At 38.2% G+C, this 21509-nt stretch overlaps 1 protein-coding gene across 2 annotated transcripts in view; it reads right to left on the minus strand.

Annotated features, from left to right (window-relative positions):
• RNF180 (ring finger protein 180) overlaps positions 1–21509 on the minus strand; it is a 63881-nt gene that overhangs the window by 23719 nt on the left and 18653 nt on the right. For both annotated transcript variants that reach the window (XM_067464584.1, XM_067464585.1), the window contains one exon: positions 528–741. In XM_067464584.1, coding sequence (XP_067320685.1) covers positions 528–741 — 214 coding nt within the window. The remainder of the gene's footprint in view (positions 1–527; positions 742–21509) is intronic.

The raw sequence follows: 21509 nt of genomic DNA on the forward strand, positions 1-21509 counted from the left end.
GGTCTACAACATTTGGAGAGCAACACGTTGACCATGTGTTGCTTAGGCCCATATGTATTCCAGTAGTGTGAACTGAAGAAGGTGGGTGTATTTGTGTAAGAAATGTTTTTTACTCAACAGTTCATGAAGTGGTTTTCTCGTAGTACTGTTCATTTCTAAAATCCACGCCCAAATGAACAGAAAAGTTAAGAGAGATCACAGGCTGTGAGGAGACAAACTATGTTGGAAGGGATGATATACCTGCATTGTAGTTTGCTGCTGAAATATTTATTCCAGCTCTCTTTCTGCATAATTGGGATAGATAGGTCTATTATTATATCTATTTTGACCCAGGCTTCTTGGGGCATGATCATTACCAATTAAAATGGTAATCATTACCAATTAAAATGGTGGCCATGTTTTAATTAGCCTTAAACATTAATTAGTTCTGAACATTTACTTTAAAAAGGGCAAACAGTTGTTTACTAATGCATATGAGGCAAGATCAATAATAACGGATAAAATTTATTTTTTTAAAAGCTTTATACCTGATTGGAAAAAAACTTGGGTAATTGCAGTGCGGCACAGAGGACATGGAGTGTTGACTGGGTTATCTTTGGCAAGTGTGCGCAGGCAGGGTTCACAGAAGATGTGTTGGCAGGGATAGCACATGTAAGGGTTAAAGTAGACATCCAGGCACACTGCACAGAGGTAGCTTTCTTTATCTAGCCTGTGTTCATGTTCTTCTTCTGTACTCACAGTCTACAAGAGGAGGAAAAAACAATGCTGTACCAATTATAATTTCAGTCAGTCAAATAAGAGATGCAATACATCAAAATGAATAAAGACAGTGCTGTAGGTTTAATGTGTAATTCTTTCTGTAGGATAATCTTAAAATCAAGTTAGTATTTTGAAGTAGTGAAAAGTTCTAGGGGGTCTAGAATTATAAAAAAAGATCTGATTTCAACAACTAGATAATAATTATATTTACCCGTATTTTGTTGAGGGCAAGCTTTGTTATCCCATTTTATTCTTTACAGGACATATCATGAAAATTATTAAAATAATCTGGGCCTAGAAACCAATATAAATCATCTGAATGTGCAAGTAAATGCACTTTGCTTTTTTGTGCAAAATTATCTTCTCAGAAAGAAATGCCTGCTACAGTATTAGAAGAATTTCACCAAAGGTCTGCCCTGTGTGCTGGCATAGAACAAGCTGGCAGAAAGGATAAAGTGATGTAGCTTTAAATCCTTTCAGCTCACCAAGAAGTGAACTAAGGTAACTTTTACAATAGTGAGCTAAATGTCATATTAGTCATGTGAGGGCAGGAGTTAGGAATAAAACTTTGATAAAGCCAAAAAACCTGATATCTAATGTTATCAGATGAAAGCTATTAAATCAAAGCAAGCACGCATTTTGTATGCTTGAGGTTAATGATGAGCAGAGAGAATGAGTTTTGTTAAAAATTATTTTCCATTTGTTCACAAGTTTCAACATGCCCTAAAGAAGTACTATCTTACAGTATAAATTGGCATTTGTGCATGTATATATACACATACACGCATGCGCATCTCAAAGTTGGGATATTTGAGATTGTTTTGTAAAGAAAAGTAAAGGAAATTTCTTTTGGTCAGTATTTATGGTCTTTAAGAGAGGTCTGTGAAGATGAACAAATCCTGTGAGACTACCAGTGGGGAAAGTATCCTACTCAGGAGTGCAACAGATTGAAGTGACCAAAAATATTCCAACTAGTCTTTTGGCCTTGATTAAGATATTCCAAAAATCAACCTCAGGACCTCATAAGCCAGGGGTCCCCAGACTATGGCCCCGGAAGGAAAACAGGCCTGTCAATATTGTTTTCCTGGTCCCTGCTGTGACCGTCTGTTTCTCTCTCTCTCACACACACACTCCTGATGTGAGTGTATGCATGTGGCAATGGGCCTCCGCTTGAAAGGTTTGTGGACCCCTGCCTTAAGCGAAGTCAATGGTGATTCAGAACAGAGGCTGTGACTATAAAGTGGACTACCTGTTTTACAATACAACCCCCCCCCCCCCAAGTTCTGTTTGGGAAGACCGAGTCCACACCTGCAACTGCTCTGGATCAGGTTTTGCTGATGTTCCAGAGAGAAACCTGGCAGCAATTGCAGCTTACACATCAATTGTATATAGTCAGTACTGATGCTACTCATCATAGAACTCAACTACCTATGGATAATAAATGGATCAATTTTTTGTTAACAGATCTAATGTTAAATAGGGGAAAATAGACATGACAGTGATAGCAGGCCAGTTAGGATAAATTTCTGCAATGCTAGAAATAAAGCTGAACAGTGTAATGCTAGAAAATGCTGACCATTTCCACTCTCTAGGCAACTACCCCTCCACGAAAGTCGACATTGACGCTGAAATACAACACTGTCTGAGCTCTGTGAGTGCAGCAGAGAGTGTTTGAGGATCGGGACATTCGTAGGGATACCAAAATGCTTGTTTATAAATCTATTGTTTTTCCAACTCTATTGTATGCCTGCAAAACACAGACCATCTACAAACTTCGTTCTTGATTTCTGGAAATATTCGATCAAGATTGTTTTTGAAAAATCCTGCAAATCTCTTGGGAAGATAGGTGGACAAACACCAGCATTCTGGAAAAGGCAAAAACCACTAGCATTAAGGTGATTATCTTCTGTCATCAACTTCGCTAGACTGGCCATATTGTCTGAATGCCTAATCACCATTTCCCAAAGCAGTTGCGTATACTCTCAACTCAAGAACGGAAAACCAAATGTTGGTAGACAGGAAAAGAAATTTAAAGATGGACTTAAAGATAACCTTAAAAACGGTGGCATCATCACCGAGAACTGGGAAGCCCTGGCTCTTGAGTGTTCTAACTGGAGATCAGCTGTTACTGACAATGCTCTGGAAGTTGAAGAGGCACAAAAACAGGGTGACAAGAAGAAACGTGCCAAGAGGAAGGTGCGTTAAGCAAACTCTTGTCGTGGCCGCCTTCCATCTGGAAACATATGGATGCCAAATTAAATTAGTCTCCAACAAATAATTTCACATTAGTCTCTCAACTCAGATGAACTAAACTTTTCTATTTCATTTTGATCAATGTGATTTTGGCAAAGCAGATGGTGGCATTTTTGGTGTCCAACAAGCTATACAAATTATTATTAAGTTACGTAAACAACATAATGTATGAGATGACTGCACTTTTTAAATATATGTAGAAAAGATATAATCAAGCTGATATTAGACTATACAAGACTGTATCCCCACAGCTCTTGAATTAGCAATAGTATGTAATTCATTATTATTGAAGTAGATTTCCAAAAGTGTCTCTGAAACACATATTAAAAGTTATTGCCATTGATATTAATATTGGATGATACTGAATCATCCAGATTTCTAACCTGCAATAACTGTTATAAAATGGTTATGTTATGTTAATGTGATCAGGCTTCCAATTCATCACCTATTTCAGTCATTCCTGCCATCGTAATTAAGAGCTGATTCAGTCCCAGGTGAATTCTAAAGTGTGAGATTTTATAAATTGGTAACATAGTTTACATACCAACAAAATTAGAAATTATGCAATACTGTTATTAGATCAATAAAAGTCACAAATGTTTCCAGAACTCTTCATCAGGCAGAGAAAGCTGGGACAATGCTAGGTGGGTTTGGGGTCTACAAAATGCTATTTAGAGTGCATCTAAACTATTGCCTCACTTTCCCCCATTCTAGGCTAGATGGTATAAAATGTAGTGGATGGCAAAAAATAAAAAGTAAAAATTTTGCAAGTTGCAATGGTAACGATTTCTGTATAGTCAAAATAGTGACGTTAGAGTCTTAGTAAAAAGTAGAAAGTATTATTTTCCACTCTGTAACAAAAAACTGGCTGTAACTAATTAATTGCTTTTGTCAAAGCTCACAGGCTTCTGAGCTGGCTTAGTACAGAAGAATGATAAAGATGGAGATGGCGATTTAAAAAAGCCAAGCAAAGTCAAATTGGTCGTGTATCCAAGGATTGGGGAGAGAAGGAACCTTTTGATTTGGTACAGTGCTTTGTTTTTAGATTTCAGAAAATTTATATTCCATTTTATGTTACACAGCCAAACTAAGAGTTAAATGCTTATATACTGAATTTAGTTAACATTTACTTACATTTCCTCCATATTGAACTTTTCATTCAAAATATAAAACATAAGTGAAAGAAAAAACCTTCAAGGAAAACAAAAATGGGTTAAGAAGCTCTTTTGAGTTACAAATTGTAAGAAGTCACATGGCTTTTGTTTTTTGGCTTCAACTTGGGAGGGATAAATTGCTCATAGGGATATAACAAAAACATTTTCAATGCAACATTCACATTTAAAGTGAGCACTGTGTACTTATGGTAGCCAGAATAAATGAGCAATAGATTTTGGGAAGATAAAGGGATAGAATATTACAGTGGTATAAGTGCAGCTACTGGAGACTAAAAGCTTAAAGCACTAAAAAATCTGACCTTGATCATCAACTCAAAATATGACTTTTGCAAACTCTCATTTTGAAAATATGGCCTTTAGCAAACTCCATGATTATAAGACTGAGAAGAGGTATCTGAAATATCCTGAATGCTCTCAAACATATGGTAGGTGGAAAACTGTCAGTGTCTGGAGGGTGTAGCAGTCCCTTTTAAGACTTGCAGGGCTATAGTAGGAATGAAACAGCTGAGCCTCAAAAACAGAAAACTGTTAATACATCCCCAAAGAGTATGAGTGGTCCTTTGGGGATTTTAAAAGAAGTCTACTAGGGTGAACTGTGATGATGTGCACGGCTGCTGGATCTCTAGAACCTGCCTTAGACCTGAACTTTCAAGGGAAACTAACATCCTTCTTGATGGCCTGGAAAATTGCCTGACCCAGGAGTGCTTATTGAACTGCAGTGATCATGTTTCACATTTGGAGCTGGAAACAATTTCCATTGGGAAATGGTATTCAATTAGCAATGCAGCCAGTGCAATTTGAGGTTTCTATGTACTAGGAAGGAATGAAAGCCTTTTGATTGCTATTGCTAGGCTAAGTGGATGATGAAGCTGGGCTCAGTGGGTGAGATCACAGGGGAACTGGGAAGGCTTTTTTTCCTGGGAGATACCCAATAATATACTTGGAAAAGGAAGAGATTACAAAGTCTAATATTTCATATGGGGGCTCGAGAACTATTTAGCATATATTTTTGTAGGAAAAAAAATGAAGTACTTAATTCTGAAGTTGTGAGTGTATTCTATGGACAATGATATGACCTTGTGTGGTGCAATCAGTCATCAATGTATAGTGGAAACATAATGGCATATAATCAAAAGTGTAGATACAATAATGAGTAGGAAGCAAGAAGGGGCAGAGGAGCCTTATAACCAACGTGAAAGTAGAAAGTGCAAAAGCTGGATTACATTTAAACATGAAAAACAACAAAAAATAAACATGAAAAACAAGATCATGGCAACCAGACTGATTGATAACTGGCAAACAGAGGGAGAAAACCTGGAGGTACTGACAGACTTTGTACTTCTAGGCACAAAGAATATTGCAGACACAGACTGCAGCCAGGAAATCAGAAGACATTTACTTCTTGGGAGGAGAGCAATGACCAATCTTGATAAAATAGTTAAGAATAGAGACATCGCACTGCCAACGAAGATCCACATAGTTAAAGCAATGGTATTCCTCGTAGTAACCTATGGATGTGAGAGCTGGACCATAAGGAAGGCTGAGCAAAGGAAGAGATGCTTTTGAACTGTGGTGCTGGAGGAAAATTCTGAGAGTGCCTTGGACCACAAGAAGATTAATCCAGTTCATACTCCAGGAAATAAAGTCCAACTGCTCACTGAAGGGAAGGATATTAGGGGCAAAGGTGATGTACTTTGGGCACATAATGAGAAGAGCATGATGAAAAATGGAAGGAAAAAGGGAGAGGTGCCGACCAAGGGCAAGATGGATAGATGTTATCCTTGAAGTGACTGGCTTGACCTTGAAGGAGTTGGGGGTGGTCACAGTATTTATTTATTTATTTAGAGCTTTTATAACCCGGTCTTCTTGACCTCTGAAGAGGGACTCTGGCCGGTTCACAACAGGATATTCATAGACAATTAGTATAAAAACATAACACATTATAATACATTAAAACATAAAATACATTAAAATACAGGAAGAGACAGGGAGGTCTGGCATGGGCTGGTCCAGGAGATCACGAGGAGTTGGAAACGACTGACTGAATAAACAAGAAAATGTTCTAAAGTCAGTTTCTGGAAACCTCTGGCAAAGTTTATTTTAGATAAGCGTTTGTAGTCTTCACACTACTCATTGTAATGAATGAAAACAAAGCCAGCATCAGCAGTTTGATAACAGTTGATTAAATATTTAGCAGAATTTTTGATGGCATTCAGAATCATCAACATTGTTCAATACCAAATATTTTCAACACCCTCTCATTGCTGCTTGAATAATCCCTACAGATCATTTCATGACTTAATGTGGTTCACGTTTATTAGAATATATATTTAAAGTGGATAATTGACATTACTCATTTCCAGAAAAATACTACTGAAAAGATTACATTTTTCAGACTAAGAGCCTTTGGGGATGCTGCTCTCAATGAAGCTATCCTATGATGTAGTCTTTTTCTTTCCACAAAAGGTTGCAAATCACCACAATGAATTCTACAGTGGCTCCACTAAATAGTCTTTCCAATATATTTAAACACACATGTGTGTTCAGCAATTCCCAAGTGCTAGGTAAGAAAGTACCAGAGTAGGCGAGTGTGTTGCACGAGGGTATTGTAAGTGGTTATTACTGGATAATGTGTGCCAAGGGAGCAAACAGCAACAACTACACAAAGACAAATTTTTAAAATGCAGATTTGGACCAAATGAGAAAGAACCAAGACTTTCAATCTATCTCTTATTCAGCGGGAGAAAGAAAGGAACAAGACGGCAGTTCTACAACTTTAAAAGCTATTTAGCTACAGTAAGAATCTATGCTCCAAGTGACCAGTATGCAGAATGAAAGCAAATATGCCTATAAACAGTTTTTTTTTCAAATTCAAAAATAATAAATTACAATAAACCCAGCCAGAATGAAGTGACCACTGAGTAAATCATACAACAAGGAAGTACTACTGTAATTATATTAATTATATTATACTAATTTGAAATCCAGCAGCAAGCATGGGGTCTTGCATTTAGCAAGAATGAGCACAGATAGCATTTTATTGGATTTGGAATGGCTAGACCTTTTTTAGCTACAGCTTTGGCCCATCGTATGGGCCTAAAGCAATGATTTTGAATTTTTGGACAGCTACAAATTTTATACCACAACTATTACTTTAAGGAAGAAAGCTCCTTTTGTTGCATTGTAAGACAACCCACCAGAAGGGATGAATAGGAGAATGATACAAGGATATATTTAGAAAATCATTTTATCGTCTTTCGAAAAAAGTTGGGATACATGCCAAATCATATTGGAGTAGACCCATCAAAATCAATGTGTCGCAAATTACCAATGAGTAATTTAGAACTCATTGATTTTAATGAATTTTGTTAATACTGCACCTGAATTCAATTAAGAATCTATATATAACAATCATATTTTAGCTCCATTGAATTTCAATCATGAAACATGAGCTCAGCAAGAGAGTAGTTATTTACATTTTAAAAATTTATTTTGTTTCTGGACAAAAATTATACCCTAACTAGGGCGTACCATCTTCAAGCTCCCTTGTTTCCCCCCCACTTCCATCTATTTAGTTCTGTCTCAAACAAGAACACCCATTACATATTTTCTTCCTTGAATAGTTACCATCATCTTCATTACTAATAACCATCTCATATATTTTTTTCTATTTCTAAACGCTCCAAGATTTAGCTGTTCATCTTCCAGTTTGATTGCTTATTTCCCTTTCTCTCAATGCCTTCATTTCTGTTCCTTGCTCCATGTTTTCTACTTACATATATACACATAATCTTGCAGCCACCCCCATTTCAACTTGTCCAATCAAATTTTGACTGTGCAGCCAAACCGGGTTTTTCAGATAGAACCACAGAGCTGGAAGAGAACATAAGGGTCATCCAGTCCAGCTTTGTAGGAACACACAATGAAAGCACTCTTGACAGATGACCATCCATCCCCTGCTTAAAAGCCTCAGAGTGTGAAGATCACACTCTGAGACAGCATATTTCATTGTCAAACAACTCTGTCAGAAGATTGTTTCAAATATTTAGATAGAATGTTTTCTCCTGCAATTTGAATCTATTTCTCCATGTCCTAGAGAACATCTCCACTGACTAGTAAGTGGGCCCAGATCACCTCAGTGGCAGCCAAATGCCACACAGAGCTGATATGGCGTTAATGTGGGGCAAGATGTGTTCATGAAAAGGATTTGGAATATACTTTTACTTCAGGTCAATCTGAATAGTTGGGCTAAATCTTGAGTGGAAATAGGCACAACTGTTAATAATACTTAACAACAACAACACTTTATTTGTAGCCCACCCTATCTCCCAAGGGGCCTCACTGTTTTTGCTTGTTTTCTGTGCTTGGGCATCTCAACCCCAGTTACCCTGTTCGACATCACTGAAGGAGACAGCCGACAAATAGCCATGATGTATCCTCCATGCTGCTGTGTCGTGGAGGATACACAAGGGGATGCTAAGGATGGTCATTCAGAGGTGCTGAATGATGTGGCGAAAAGAGTTCCTGTCTAATCCATTCTGTAATACAGTGTTGTCAGTGTTGATCCATCCCTAGTTTCTAGAGCAGAAAAAAACCAAGCTGCAAATGACACCCTTTCAAATATTTTAAAATGACTATTATGCTCTCTTTCAAGCTCCCCCCCCCCCCCCCCACAAGTTACACATACTCAGCTCACTAAGCTGCTTCTCACAGAGATTGACTTTCAGACTTCGACTATTTTGGTTGCCCTTCTCTGCTTGTTAACATGTTTCTTGAATTGTGATGCTCAGAACTGGACACAGGATTCTAGGTGAGGTCTGACCAAAGCATAATAGAGTGGGACCATTACTTCCCTTGATCTAGACACTATATTCAAATTGATACAGCCTAGAAACACAATGACTTTTTTGTTGCACACCATACTGTTAACTCATGTTCAGTTTATGTTTTTATAAAGACTCCTTGGTTTCCATTTCTTCTTCTTCTAGAGAACTATGATGCTGCTTCCAGCAACTCCTTTTCCATGAAATCCCATCCATTCTTATAGCATTTCGAACCATGAGATTCTACCCAGAATTTCCTCAAGCTTGATAAATTCAAGATTCCTGAAATCCAAAGCTTGCATCTGATGAATCTCTCCCTTGGCTTGTCCTGCAGTCACAAATTCTAGCATTACATGGACAGGTTTCCCTGAAATGCCGACTGCTTTAATCCCAATGGCCAATGACTCCTATTGGCTAGGATCCAAGTCTAGGACTGCTGATCTCCTTGTTCTTTACCTTCTGAAATGTGCAAAGCACACCAGGAATTTGTTGAAAAGCCTATGCTTGGCGGAATTAGTCCCCTGACAGATAGCAGAATAATTGAAGTCTCTCAATAACTGTTTTGGGAATTATGTCAAAAAAAGAAAAAAAATGTTCAGAACATGAACTACCACTTCCACCCCCGAATTTCAAAACATGTTGCTGTAAACAATATGGGGAACTACCATTTTTATTTACGATGTTGTTCCTTTTCTTGTCATTTCCCCGGACACTTTCACACTATAGATTCTCACACCATGGTGGGTGGCAATAGCAGTAGCAAACACAGATGACAACAGCAAGCAGAGAAGGTAGACAGGGAGAGCAGAAACAATAAGCCTACATGGCTGAAATGTTACCTTATGCTACAACAGGTGTGGGAAGAAAGACCCAAGTGTGAAGGAGTAAGAGAGAGAGGGAGTAAAACACAATAATGAGGTAAGAGTCATTTAGAAGAGGAGAGGAGACACAAGAAGAATGGTAGTGGAGACAAAACAATGGATAGATGAGTAATAAAAGAGGTGCCAATGACTTGCAGAGTACAGACTCTGAGGGCACATCTATACTGACCACTTAGTTTGGAAGAAACTCGCTTTGCTGTGCAAATTATTAGACTGACATGTCTGGAACAGGTTTGAGGCCAGGACGTTGATTACATTAATGATGGAAACTGGCCTCAAACTGGATCAGGAATCCGCAGTAACTGTGGCTTGACAGCTGCCAGATAATGCGTTTTCCCCCAATTTCCCAGCAATATACACATCAGCGCTCCAGAGACATGAGAGCAAAAAAAACGGAAAGTGACAGCAGTGGAGGTAACCAATTAACCCCCTGCTGTCCAGCCACCCCCCCCCCCTCAAATTTTAAACCTGCTCCATCATGGGGGGGGGGGGGAGTTTACAATGTGCTTTGCAGTTTGCTGGGCCAATTTCACCATGCAATGTAGTTTACATTTGGGACTCACTGACTCCCCCCCCCCCCCCCAACTTGACTTAAGGGACTTTAAACCCTTTAATTTGTGCTGCGGTGTAATATGGCGGCATGTGTTTTCTAGAGGCTGCAGCTTGAAATCAGTTTGAAGCTGCATTAAATAGTCACCGTAGATGTCCTCTAAGAAGGAAGGAGCTGCAAATTCCTGACAATATGCCTCTTTCTCTGAATCTTCTGACTCCATGAGTTATGACAGTTGCACAAAGTGATTGCGCCACTAGTTCTACAAGCATTGCAATTGCTTGTAGAACCCCACTATTGCAATTGCATTGATTTTCAAGCTACTATCCACGAGTTAGACTTTATCTATGATCTGATGTACACTTAAGATATGTATGGGATAAAAACAACTGATCTATCATTATCTGAGATAGGGATTTATTGCAATTAAATGATGTACTTTCCATATAACTGATATTTGGAGGTAAGCAGTTTTAGTTTGAGATTACCCTTTTCCCTTAGTCGATATTCATTTACATAAAATATTTATTTATTGTCTCATATCTTTAAGATGAGGACAGTATATCCGTGACGGAATGTGCACAGTCTTTCAAGAGGTCAACTGAAAACTCATACCTGCCAAATTAAGCTAAGTTAATAATTTATCAGCTGGTTCCCAACCAGAGTAATCAATACAACAGCTTTTAACTCAGTCAAGGGGGGATATATAGCAATTCTAGAAATAATGAGATTTCAAAAGATTTCAAAATTGTTTTCTTATAAAAGGACATATGAAACAGAGAGCATTTATTACATTTGGAAATAAAATTCATGTTTATATTTAGATAAAGCAGCAAGATCTCCTGACCACTGAAAATAGATGAGGAATGTTTTATCCTTGCAATCTTGGGATAAAGGTTTCTGCAATATAAAAAAAATGCAGAATCCAACTACACTGACCAACAATTATAGCCCACATAATTGTATTTTAACAGGGCACTTGAGCAAATCATTTTTTTTTTACTTTTTTGTTGTAATTGTTTTAAGTATACTTCTTGGTTTACAATTTATTCCATGACCACCCTTGAGTTCCCATAGCAGAAAGGCAGGATGTAATATACCGTATATACTCAAGCAGGCCCATAGCCAGGATTTCGTTTCGGGGGGGGGGTGTGAATTTTTTCAGGGGGGGTTTCGGGGGGGGCTGAGTTTCGTGGGGGGGAGTCTGAGTGAAAGAGGGTCTACCCTACCAAACCTTTTGTATCATTACCCCAATACCCCCATGCATATGGGATATATTGAGTATGGTGATCAGATCATGATATGAATAAACATAACAGTTTAAATAATGCACCAGTAAGGCCTTTTCGCGAACCACCATGAGAATTTCGGGGGGGGGGGGCTGAAGCCCCCCGTGCCCTCCCCCCGGCTACATGTCTGTACTCAAGTATAAGCCCACCCAAATATAAACTGAGGCACCTAATATTACAAAAAAATAAAAATAAAATAACCCTGGGAAAATGTATTGACTCGAGTATATACCAAGGGTGGGAAATGCAGTAGATACTGGTAAATTTCAAAATAAAAATAGATACCAATAAAATTATATTAATTGTGGCCTCAGTGGGTTAAATGTTTTAGAGTAAAATAATGGAAATATAATAATAACAGTAATAATAATAGACTAATAAATATAATAATAATGATAATAAATATAGTAAAATAATAAATGTAATAACAATAATAGAGTAAAATGATAAATTCAATAATAATAGAGTAAAATAATGTAACAACAACAACAACAACAACAACAACAACAATAGAATAAAATAATAAATAACCTTGATTCGAGTATAAGCTGAGGGGGACTTTTTCAACCGAAAAAAGGGATGAAAAACTACATTTATAATCAAGTATATACAGTAATATAATATTGCATTGTAATATAATTAATATATATGTGCCTGTACAAATGTCAAATATTTTTGTAAAACAAAAATTAATATATTGTAATGTCTCTGACCAAAAAAGGCGACAGAACATTCCCATATCATATACTGAAAGAAAATATGTGTATTATACTACCAACATGAAGATTAAATACAGAATTTATTTATAAAAAAATATGTCACGTGTCCAGTAGCCCTGAATGACTGGGTCTTTGCTGTAGTTTTAGGTTTTTTTGGATACTGAACCCTTGAAGCAAGTGTGAATGTTGCAATTAGCAAGCTTGAATAGCACTGAGTAGCCACGAAGCTACAAAATCAATCGGTGAGGATATCTGCACAGAGGGGCTTTGTTGTCTGGAGGCACTCTCTGTTTGGGAGGTGTTAACTGGCACTTGATTGTTTGTTGTCTGGAGTTCTATTTGAGTCTGTGATTGGTTTCTGAGTGGTGTTTTTATTTACTGTCTTGATTCTGTTTTTTTTTTAAAAAAAATAATACTGGTAGACAGATTTGGTTCACAGTGGTCTAGAATTTGGATGTTCTCAAATAATATTCTGTGTTCATGTTGGTTCATCAGGTGTTCTGCTATGGCTGACTTCTCTGGTTGAATTAGTCTGCAGTGCCTTTCATGTTATTTGATTCGTGTCTGGGTGCTACGTTTGTCCCTATGTAGACTTGTCCATGGCTGCATGATATACGGTAGACTCCTGCAGTAGAGGATCCCTCTTATCTTCAGCTAAACATATCTCCAGATATTGCTGACTGCAACTCAGCTAAGTTGTAGCTATCATACCCAATGGCAAGGAATGATAACTACAAGGAGTTGTAGACTAACAATGTCTGCACTGCACAGGTTGCTTATATTTAGTACAAAGAAAAGAACTGCTAATTATTTTTTCTAAAAAGTGGAATTGATAAGAATTTTGGGATGTCCTTATATCTCCAAGCATGATTTTATATGAAGAGAAAAACAGAATGATGAAGAAAATTCTTATTAAATGAGAATTCTATCCAGGTAACCATAATTAGAACTGTGAAATATCATAATGATGCATATAGCCATGTTGCTTCTCTCTCTCTGTGTGTGTGTGTCTCTCTCTCTCTTAATTTTTAAAATTAATAATTATTTTTAATTAAAAATTATTTTTTAAAAATTTAAAAATGAAATTATTTTTTAAATGGAGCTGCAGTGGTGCAATGGGTTAAACTCTTGTGCCAGCTGAACTGCTGACCTGAAGGTGGGCGGTTCGAATCAACGAGATGGGGTGATCTCCATGTCAGACCCAGCTTACTATACAGGGACATGAGAGAAGCCTCCCACAGGATGGTAACACGTCTGGGCACCCCCTAGGCAACATCCTTGCAGACAGCAAATTTTCTCCCAGCAGAAGCGACTTGCAGTATATTCTCAATTCGCTTCTGACACGATAAAAATAAATGAATCAAACCATATCTCTTCTCAAATTAAAATATATATCAAAAATGGGGAAAAAAACAAGTTGGTTGTTTCCCAACTGAGAACCAAACAAAATTTAAATGATGCTTCTTCATAAAAAGCCAGACTTATGCTGGGAGGCAACATCATTGCTGAATGATGAAGAAACCATGAAAATGAACAAAATCTGGCTCCCAGTATTAAAAAACTCAAAAAATTACAACAGCAAAACAACAGAGAGTAAACAATCAGGCACATCAAATCACCTCTCAAAGAAAGATTCCCCCAGGCACTTCCAAGCCATTAAATGCTAATCAAGGTGGTCCGTTGAAACATTCACACCTAGCTTCAGCAGACAAAAGTCCTTTGTCTCACCCTGGTCATTCCACAGATATATAAACCCATTTTCCTAGTTCCAACAGACCTCACTACCTCTGAGGATGCTTGCCATAGATGCAGGCGAAACGTCAGGAGAAAATGCCTCTAGACCATGGCCATATAGCCCGAAAAAACCTACAACAACCCAGTGATTCCGGCCATGAAAGTCTTCGACAATTCATTGCTGAATCTTTCAATCCTACATATGGTATTATTAAATAAATTTCACAGGCACCAGAAGTCCTTTTTGAGTTAAAAAATAGCTGTCTGAGATTACTGTGTTTCACAAGGAGAATCTATACACACATCTCTAGTGACCCTGGAATCAACCAGAAACAGTTATTACAGGCTGCCATGTAAATTTATCCATGTAAGATAATGGTATCGCTAATTGCACTCTAGAGATGCTCCTTGTGTTAGTTTGTGATCTACAAGCTGCACTATCATGCTTGAAAACTCACACACTTCAAGATATTCTGAAGAAGGCTTGCATAAAATATCTGGAGGAGCCAATCTAAAATATCATGAAAAAAGCAACAACTTTCTTGTGTAGTCTACACAAATCAGCCATAATTATTGAGATCCATACAACGGTTGCTTGGGCTGACATTGATGACTGAAATGAAGCCTGAGTGGTACCAGCTTAAATGTGAAATGGACTCAAATCAGTAAATACCTTTGCTCCTCCCACATGAAGATCCCCAATCAGTTATGAATTTGCATAACAATGTGTGATTTGTCAATCTTAAGTTTAGTAAAAACATCAATTTTGGTAAAAATTCAAAACTGCATTTTAAGGAGGTAAATGAAGATGTTGAGGGATTGAGTTCAAAGTTTTATTATAATCTTTCTTTTAGACACTTTTGGATAATACAATTTTACAGCTTTTGAAAAAACACATGCCAAATGAAATCAAGTCACCAAGGTGCCTCTTTCTTTCTCCTTTTTCATACAATAAATTTGGTGACTTTTGGATTTGTGCAGCTTAAGATGAACACTTTAAATACCAGTGTAGATTGCAATCTTTTCTAATTGGTATCCAAACTTCCTGATGATAAAAAAATTCTACATGTTGGTAGGGTTGTTTATAAATGACTCTTTATTAATTAATTTATTTATTTATTTCGTGTACTTCTATCTACCCCGCCCTTCTCAAACCTCTAAGGGGGACTCAGGGCGGCTTCCAACCGGAATGTGTATATTATTTGAAACAAATTACTTTGAATGCAATGAAGGAGAGAGACCGTTGCAGAGGACATTTGGAGAACATAGAGGAATACATTTGTTGGTCATTGCGTTATTTCATATTTCAGATACTGGCTGATTTTCCAAGAACTCCCTCTTTCTGTATATGTAAGATTATGCCATACTGAAAAGCAAAATCCATTTCAGTAAAACCAACAATGTGACAAGAGGTTTTATAGGCTAGAAGCAATGGCATCAGATAAATCTACTGCACTGTTATGTTCTTGCCATCATGTTAAGGACACCACCTTTCAGAAATACTGATTTGGAAGAACTATATTGAACACAGGCAAACACCAGCACACCTGACTTCACTGCCGTCAAACCGGATTACATACTGCTTCCAAGGAACTTCAGAGACAATAGCAGGGTAAGCCTGTACACTACTAGCACAAACCCTCAAAAATCCATTAAGATACTGTCTCTCGAGAATCTTGGAGGGTTGTTAAAATGTTATAATTAAAAAGAGTGCCCTGTGCATATCTAACAAACCAGGGATTATCTTTCAGTCAGCATTACAGTGGTGATATTTAGAGTGCTGGGATCAATACAGAAAACTACATTTGTGTAAAAATCTGAGATATGTTTAAATGATCTTTTCTTTTAAAAATCTTCAGATAATAGATGCATCATAGATTTATCAAACTCTAAAACATAAGGAATAATACAAGGTGAGGCAGCATAACTTCCTTTTTTAAAATGCGCGCCATTCAGTCGGTTGAAGACGTAGCGGAGCGCTTGTGGTCGAGAGACTGGAGTATAAAGTTTTGTCCTGACACAGTTCAGTTGCCATCATGCGTTGGAACAGTGAGGAGCGTGATTTTGCCATTAAGGCCTACTTTTCGAGCGGATTTGGAGTGGCCGGCCCGCCCTCCAGATTTGGCCCCTTGTGATTTTTTTCTATGGGGTTTTTTGAAATCCCGTGTTTATGTGAACCATCCAAGGACCCTACAAGATTTGAAGACCAACATCCAGGAAGAAATTGCCAACATAACACCTGCTATGATGGCAAGAGTCATGACAAATGCCAGAAATCGGTTTACTCAGTGTATGGAGAATGGGGGACGTCAACTACCTAATTTGATCTTCAAAACTACATAAAACAAAACTTTAGGTATGCACCTACATTATAAAAAAAATAAAAAAATCTGATTCATACAATGGGTTTTATTAAGTTTTGAAAAAAGGAAGTTATGCTGCTTCACCCTGTATTTATGGATTTACTCTATTTGTATCTCATCTTTCTCTACCCCGAAATGGACTCAAGGCGGCTTTACATATGGCAACTATTCAATGCTTTTGGATAACAAACAGTTAGAATACATTTAAGTTAAAATTAAATGCACATTAAAACATATAAAACATTGCATTTGCTATTAAAATCACGCCTGGTGAGATTAGGCAAGCCCCTTCCCTAACAGCCTTTAGGAAGAATTTAAAAACTTGGCTCTTCCAGTGTTTTTGGAGAGTGACCACATATTTCTTGTTGTCTTCTCCCTCAAATTGTCTTCATATTGCCCTTCCCCTCACCTTTTTTAAGGCTTGACTCCTCTGTTCCGTCCTCTACGAGCTCCTCCCTTACAAATACATCTTTTTCATTGTTATCTCATCCAGGGTTTTATCATTTTACATTTGGTCCACCCATTGTATGTGTTTGTTACTGTATTTTGCACTGCTTCGTTTTGTTTTTCTGCTCACTTATGTTATTGCCTTATTTTATTGCGTTATTATTTTTGCTGTGTTGTATTCATTATATTGTAATTATATTATCGGGCTTGGCCTCATGTAAGCCGCCCTGAGTCCCCTTTGGGGAGATGGTGGCGAAGTATAAATAAAGATGATGATGATGATGATGATGATGATCCTCAATAATAATAATAATAATGATAATAATAATAATAATAATAATAATAATAATATTGTTTCCCGGCTCTCCTCACAGCTTGAGGCAGAGTACAACAACATAGTTAAAACAAATAGATAAAATATCATACCATTAAAATGCATAAATTAAAATATACAGAACAAAGATTAATACTACACAGAACAAAGAGAATAATACTACTAATGCTTGTGGGAAAATGAGGGGGGGGGGGGGCTTGCACAGTCATCTCATCTAGCTTTCCATTTCTTGTTCCCTTTTAGTTTCCATAAAGGCTTTTATTTCTTAAAACAACTGACAGACCTTCAGAACATCTCTCTACAGAATGTTATAGCACTCTCACCTTAAAAAAATTATACATTCATATAATATACACTCAACAGGAACAATAGTGATTTGCCATTCACAATGCTATTTAAGATGCATAATTTTCAAATAATGTTATGGATGCCTCTCTCTTGCAATATTTATATTTATTCTGTATTGTTCTCAATTGTTTCTCTATGTTGTTTGTTATTTTCCATCACTTGGTCTATTCTCTCTCTCTCTCTCTCTCTCTCTTAGCCCTTTAAAAATGGTTCCTGGCAACCTTGAAATGAAAAAAAAATCTACTGACTGCATTGTCTCCTATGAGGTCGTTGTCTCTGTTGGAAGGCTCTGAGTTGAGTGGAAGCTTGCTTGCTTACTTCTTAGGGTTGTATTGTTTGGTGAATAAAGTCCCAGGTCCTTTGCCTGAGCCACTGGTCTTAGGAAAGTGGGGCATCTGCAGAAAGGAAGTGAGGCTGGATCTACATTGTCATATAATCCAGTATTTGAATCCAAACAATCTGCTTTGAACTGGATTGTGAGTCTGCACTATCATATAATCCACTTCAAAGCAGATAATCTGGATTCAGATACTGGATTATATGGCAGTGTAGATGGGGCCTAAATCAAATACTTGGTTGGGATTGGAGCTAGCAGCTACTAGCTCTCTCTATAGCTACAGCCCCAGTCCCTGGTGAACAAGTGAAGCCAACAGGATGTTTCGTGTGATGGCTACCAGCAGTTAGAAAACACCTATTTCTCAGAAGGCAAGCACGTTAGACTTAAAGGCAATAATCTGTGCCCAAATCAGAATGCAAAGCCACTAAACTACCATTTCCCTCACTTCTCTGTCTTTGCTTAGTATCACTGCCTGAACCCCTGTCAAACATATCAAAGGGCAAAGGCCCATTCTTTCCCTCTCTCTTCCTGTCAGATCCCTTCCCAAATCACACATGCTAAACACATCACAACTAAGCTCTTTTTTTTGTACATTTTTTTCCCCTTCATTTCTACCCCGCCCTTCTCCCACAAGGGGACTCAGGGCGGCTTTACATAAGCATCAGTGATGCTGTCAACATATACATTCAATTAAAAGCAGTAAAACTTGATTAAAACATTTTTAAAATCATCCAAAAAACCATTTAGCATTCAACTAACATGCCGCTAAAACCAAGATCCAGCCAAACAAATCCAATGCCGTAATGTCGTAATGTTCAAGTTACCTTTCCAAGCTGCCATTGTCCTCTGGTCAATGCCTCTAGCTGAATGCCTGGTCCCACAGCCAGGTCTTCAGTTGTCTCCTGAAGGACAGGAGGGAGGTGGCCAGCCTGATGTCCTTAGGGAGGGAGTTCCACAGATGGGGGGCCACTGCTGAGAAGGCCCTGCCTCTCGTTCCCACCAACCGCGTTTGCGAGAATGGCGGGATCGAGAGCAGGGCCTCTCCTGATGATCTTAAGCTGTGAGATGATTCATAGCAGGAGATAAGTTCGGACAGGTAAACTGGGCCAGAACTGTTTAGGGCTTTAAAGGTTACAACCAGTACTTTGAATTGTGCCTGGAAGCTTATTGGCAGCCAGTGAAGCTGGTGCAACAAAGTTGTGGTTCGCTCCCTGTACGCTGCTCCCATTAGCAACCTGGCTGCCGACAGTTGGACTAATTTAAGTTTCTGAGTAGTTTTCAAAGGTAGCCCCAAGTAGAGAGCATTGCAGTAGTCTAATTAGGATGTAACCAGAGCGTGGACCACTGTGGCCAAATCAGACTTCCCAAGGAACGGGTGCAGCTGGCGCACAAGTTTTAATTGTGCAAAAGCTCTCCCAACTACCGCCGAGACCTGGGGTTCCAGGCTCAGCGATGAATCCAGGATCACTCCCAAACTGCGAACCTGCGTCTTCAGGGGAGTGTAACCCCGTCTAACACAGGCTGTAACCCTATCCCCTGTTCAGCCTTTCGACTGACCAAGAGTACCTCTGTCTTGTCTGGGTTGAGTTTCAATCTGTTCGACCTCGTCCAGGCCAACACAGCAGCCAAGCACCAGTTCAGGACCTGCACAGCCTCCTTAGTGACAAGTGGGAAGGAGTGATAGAGCTGATGACATCTGACCCCAAAACTCCCAATATTGGCCATTCATTTATAGACACTCCGTTATCTATTTATACATGCACACTACCAGTCACTCCCCAACTGCATCCTGCCCTCCATAACACATATATGTTGCACTGGAATTTTTCCCCAAACTTACAAAAAAGGCAAAAAAGGATAAGGAATAATATTTTAAATAAAAATCTGTTTTTATAATACAGTAAAACCAAGTTACATTAACTTAAGTTTATCTTTATTTCCTTTTAATTACTGTATTTCAATATTACTATCAAGTTAATAGAGTTGACGGTATGGTATAGTATGGGGTATAGCATTAGGCCTATTTTAATAGCAACTCTCAAGCAACCAGAAACTACAATTATCCAGCATCTACCAATCCCCATCAAGAGCACAGAAGAGTGAGGCTACTATATATAAGACTGTTGATCAGTGGTTGTCAAACTGTGGGTCCCCAGGTGTTTTGGCCCACAACTCCCAGAAATCCCAGACAGTTTACCAGCTGTTAGGATTTCTGGAGTTGAAGGCCAAAGCATCTGTGGGCTCACAGGTTGAGAACCACTGCTGTAGACGAGGGCACCTGCAGAATGAAGGAACTCTAGTCTACATTGAGTGATTAATCCTACTCTCACTAGTAGTCTGATTTGTACTGCTGCTTGAAAAGACTCCTTCAAATATTTTCTTAAATGATACATAAGAAACTCTTTTTAAATTTCTCGTCTCATGGGTTTATGTTGGGAATACAAACATTTTGTAAACATAGTTATATAACAATGATCTATTTTCATTCCTAGGAGCAAAGGCTTGAATCCCAGGATCCCCTGAAATGTCACAATGGCTCAATGTAGCTGCTTCTCTTGGTGACCTTGTACTAGAGCCAATGCTTACTGGCTGCAACTCATCAGTTTCTATGATTTCCAGTAGACATGGAGGTGAATCTTCAAGTTCTTGCAGCCAATTGCTGGGCCATCTCTTTACTTACTTCTTCACACTCAAGGGAGAGGGAAGTGTTGTCCTTCAAGTGAAAAAGTACTGAGCTTGGAACTTGCTGTTCTTCCCACATACTCTTGACTCCATGTCCTTTTGTTCCTTACATTAATTAAGCTGGTTTACCAGGTCCATTTTCCACTTATGACTATTGATTCTGGGCTGCATCCTTATATTTTTGGTTTAGATTACATTCAGAAACTACTTGAAACAGAATATATACACAGTCTTTGGCACTTCAGCCAATAAAACTGAATCTTCACACAGTGGGGAAGACTGCCAAATGTTCTTTTTGACATTTGCAGGCTGTAGTAAGCACACTGACATCTTAGCTTGGATTACTGAGGAATCTGCATGGTTATAAGTAATATTTTGCACACAGGCCTTAGATGTTAATTCATACTTCTGTAGCATTCTGTACTGAATGCATATTTTCATTAAAATATGTTTTTATGCATAGTTGTTCAGAAAATCTGGAAAAATGCATATGGTATCTTAAGAAATAATGGAAAACAGGAAGAATTTTAAGACATCTAGTTCTTATCTCCCGTAAATTTCATGTACTTTCCCAAGGACTTCAACTGCTGGTATTAAAACTGTTGGGTCAGGGTGTCAAATTGGCCGGTGATGCAACAGTGGGGGGCTTATCTCTGAAGGGGATAAGTCTGCTTAATGGGATGGGGTGAATCAGCTACACTCGTGCTGCAGTGACAATAATTCGGTTCTTAACATCAGTAAAGCCAAGAAGTTTATAGTAGTTTGCTGAAAGATTAGATCAGAAATTCAGCTGTTGGTTATAAATGGAGACCAAG

This window comes from Anolis sagrei, chromosome 2, assembly GCF_037176765.1.
Source record: "Anolis sagrei isolate rAnoSag1 chromosome 2, rAnoSag1.mat, whole genome shotgun sequence".
Lineage (NCBI taxonomy): Eukaryota > Metazoa > Chordata > Lepidosauria > Squamata > Dactyloidae > Anolis > Anolis sagrei.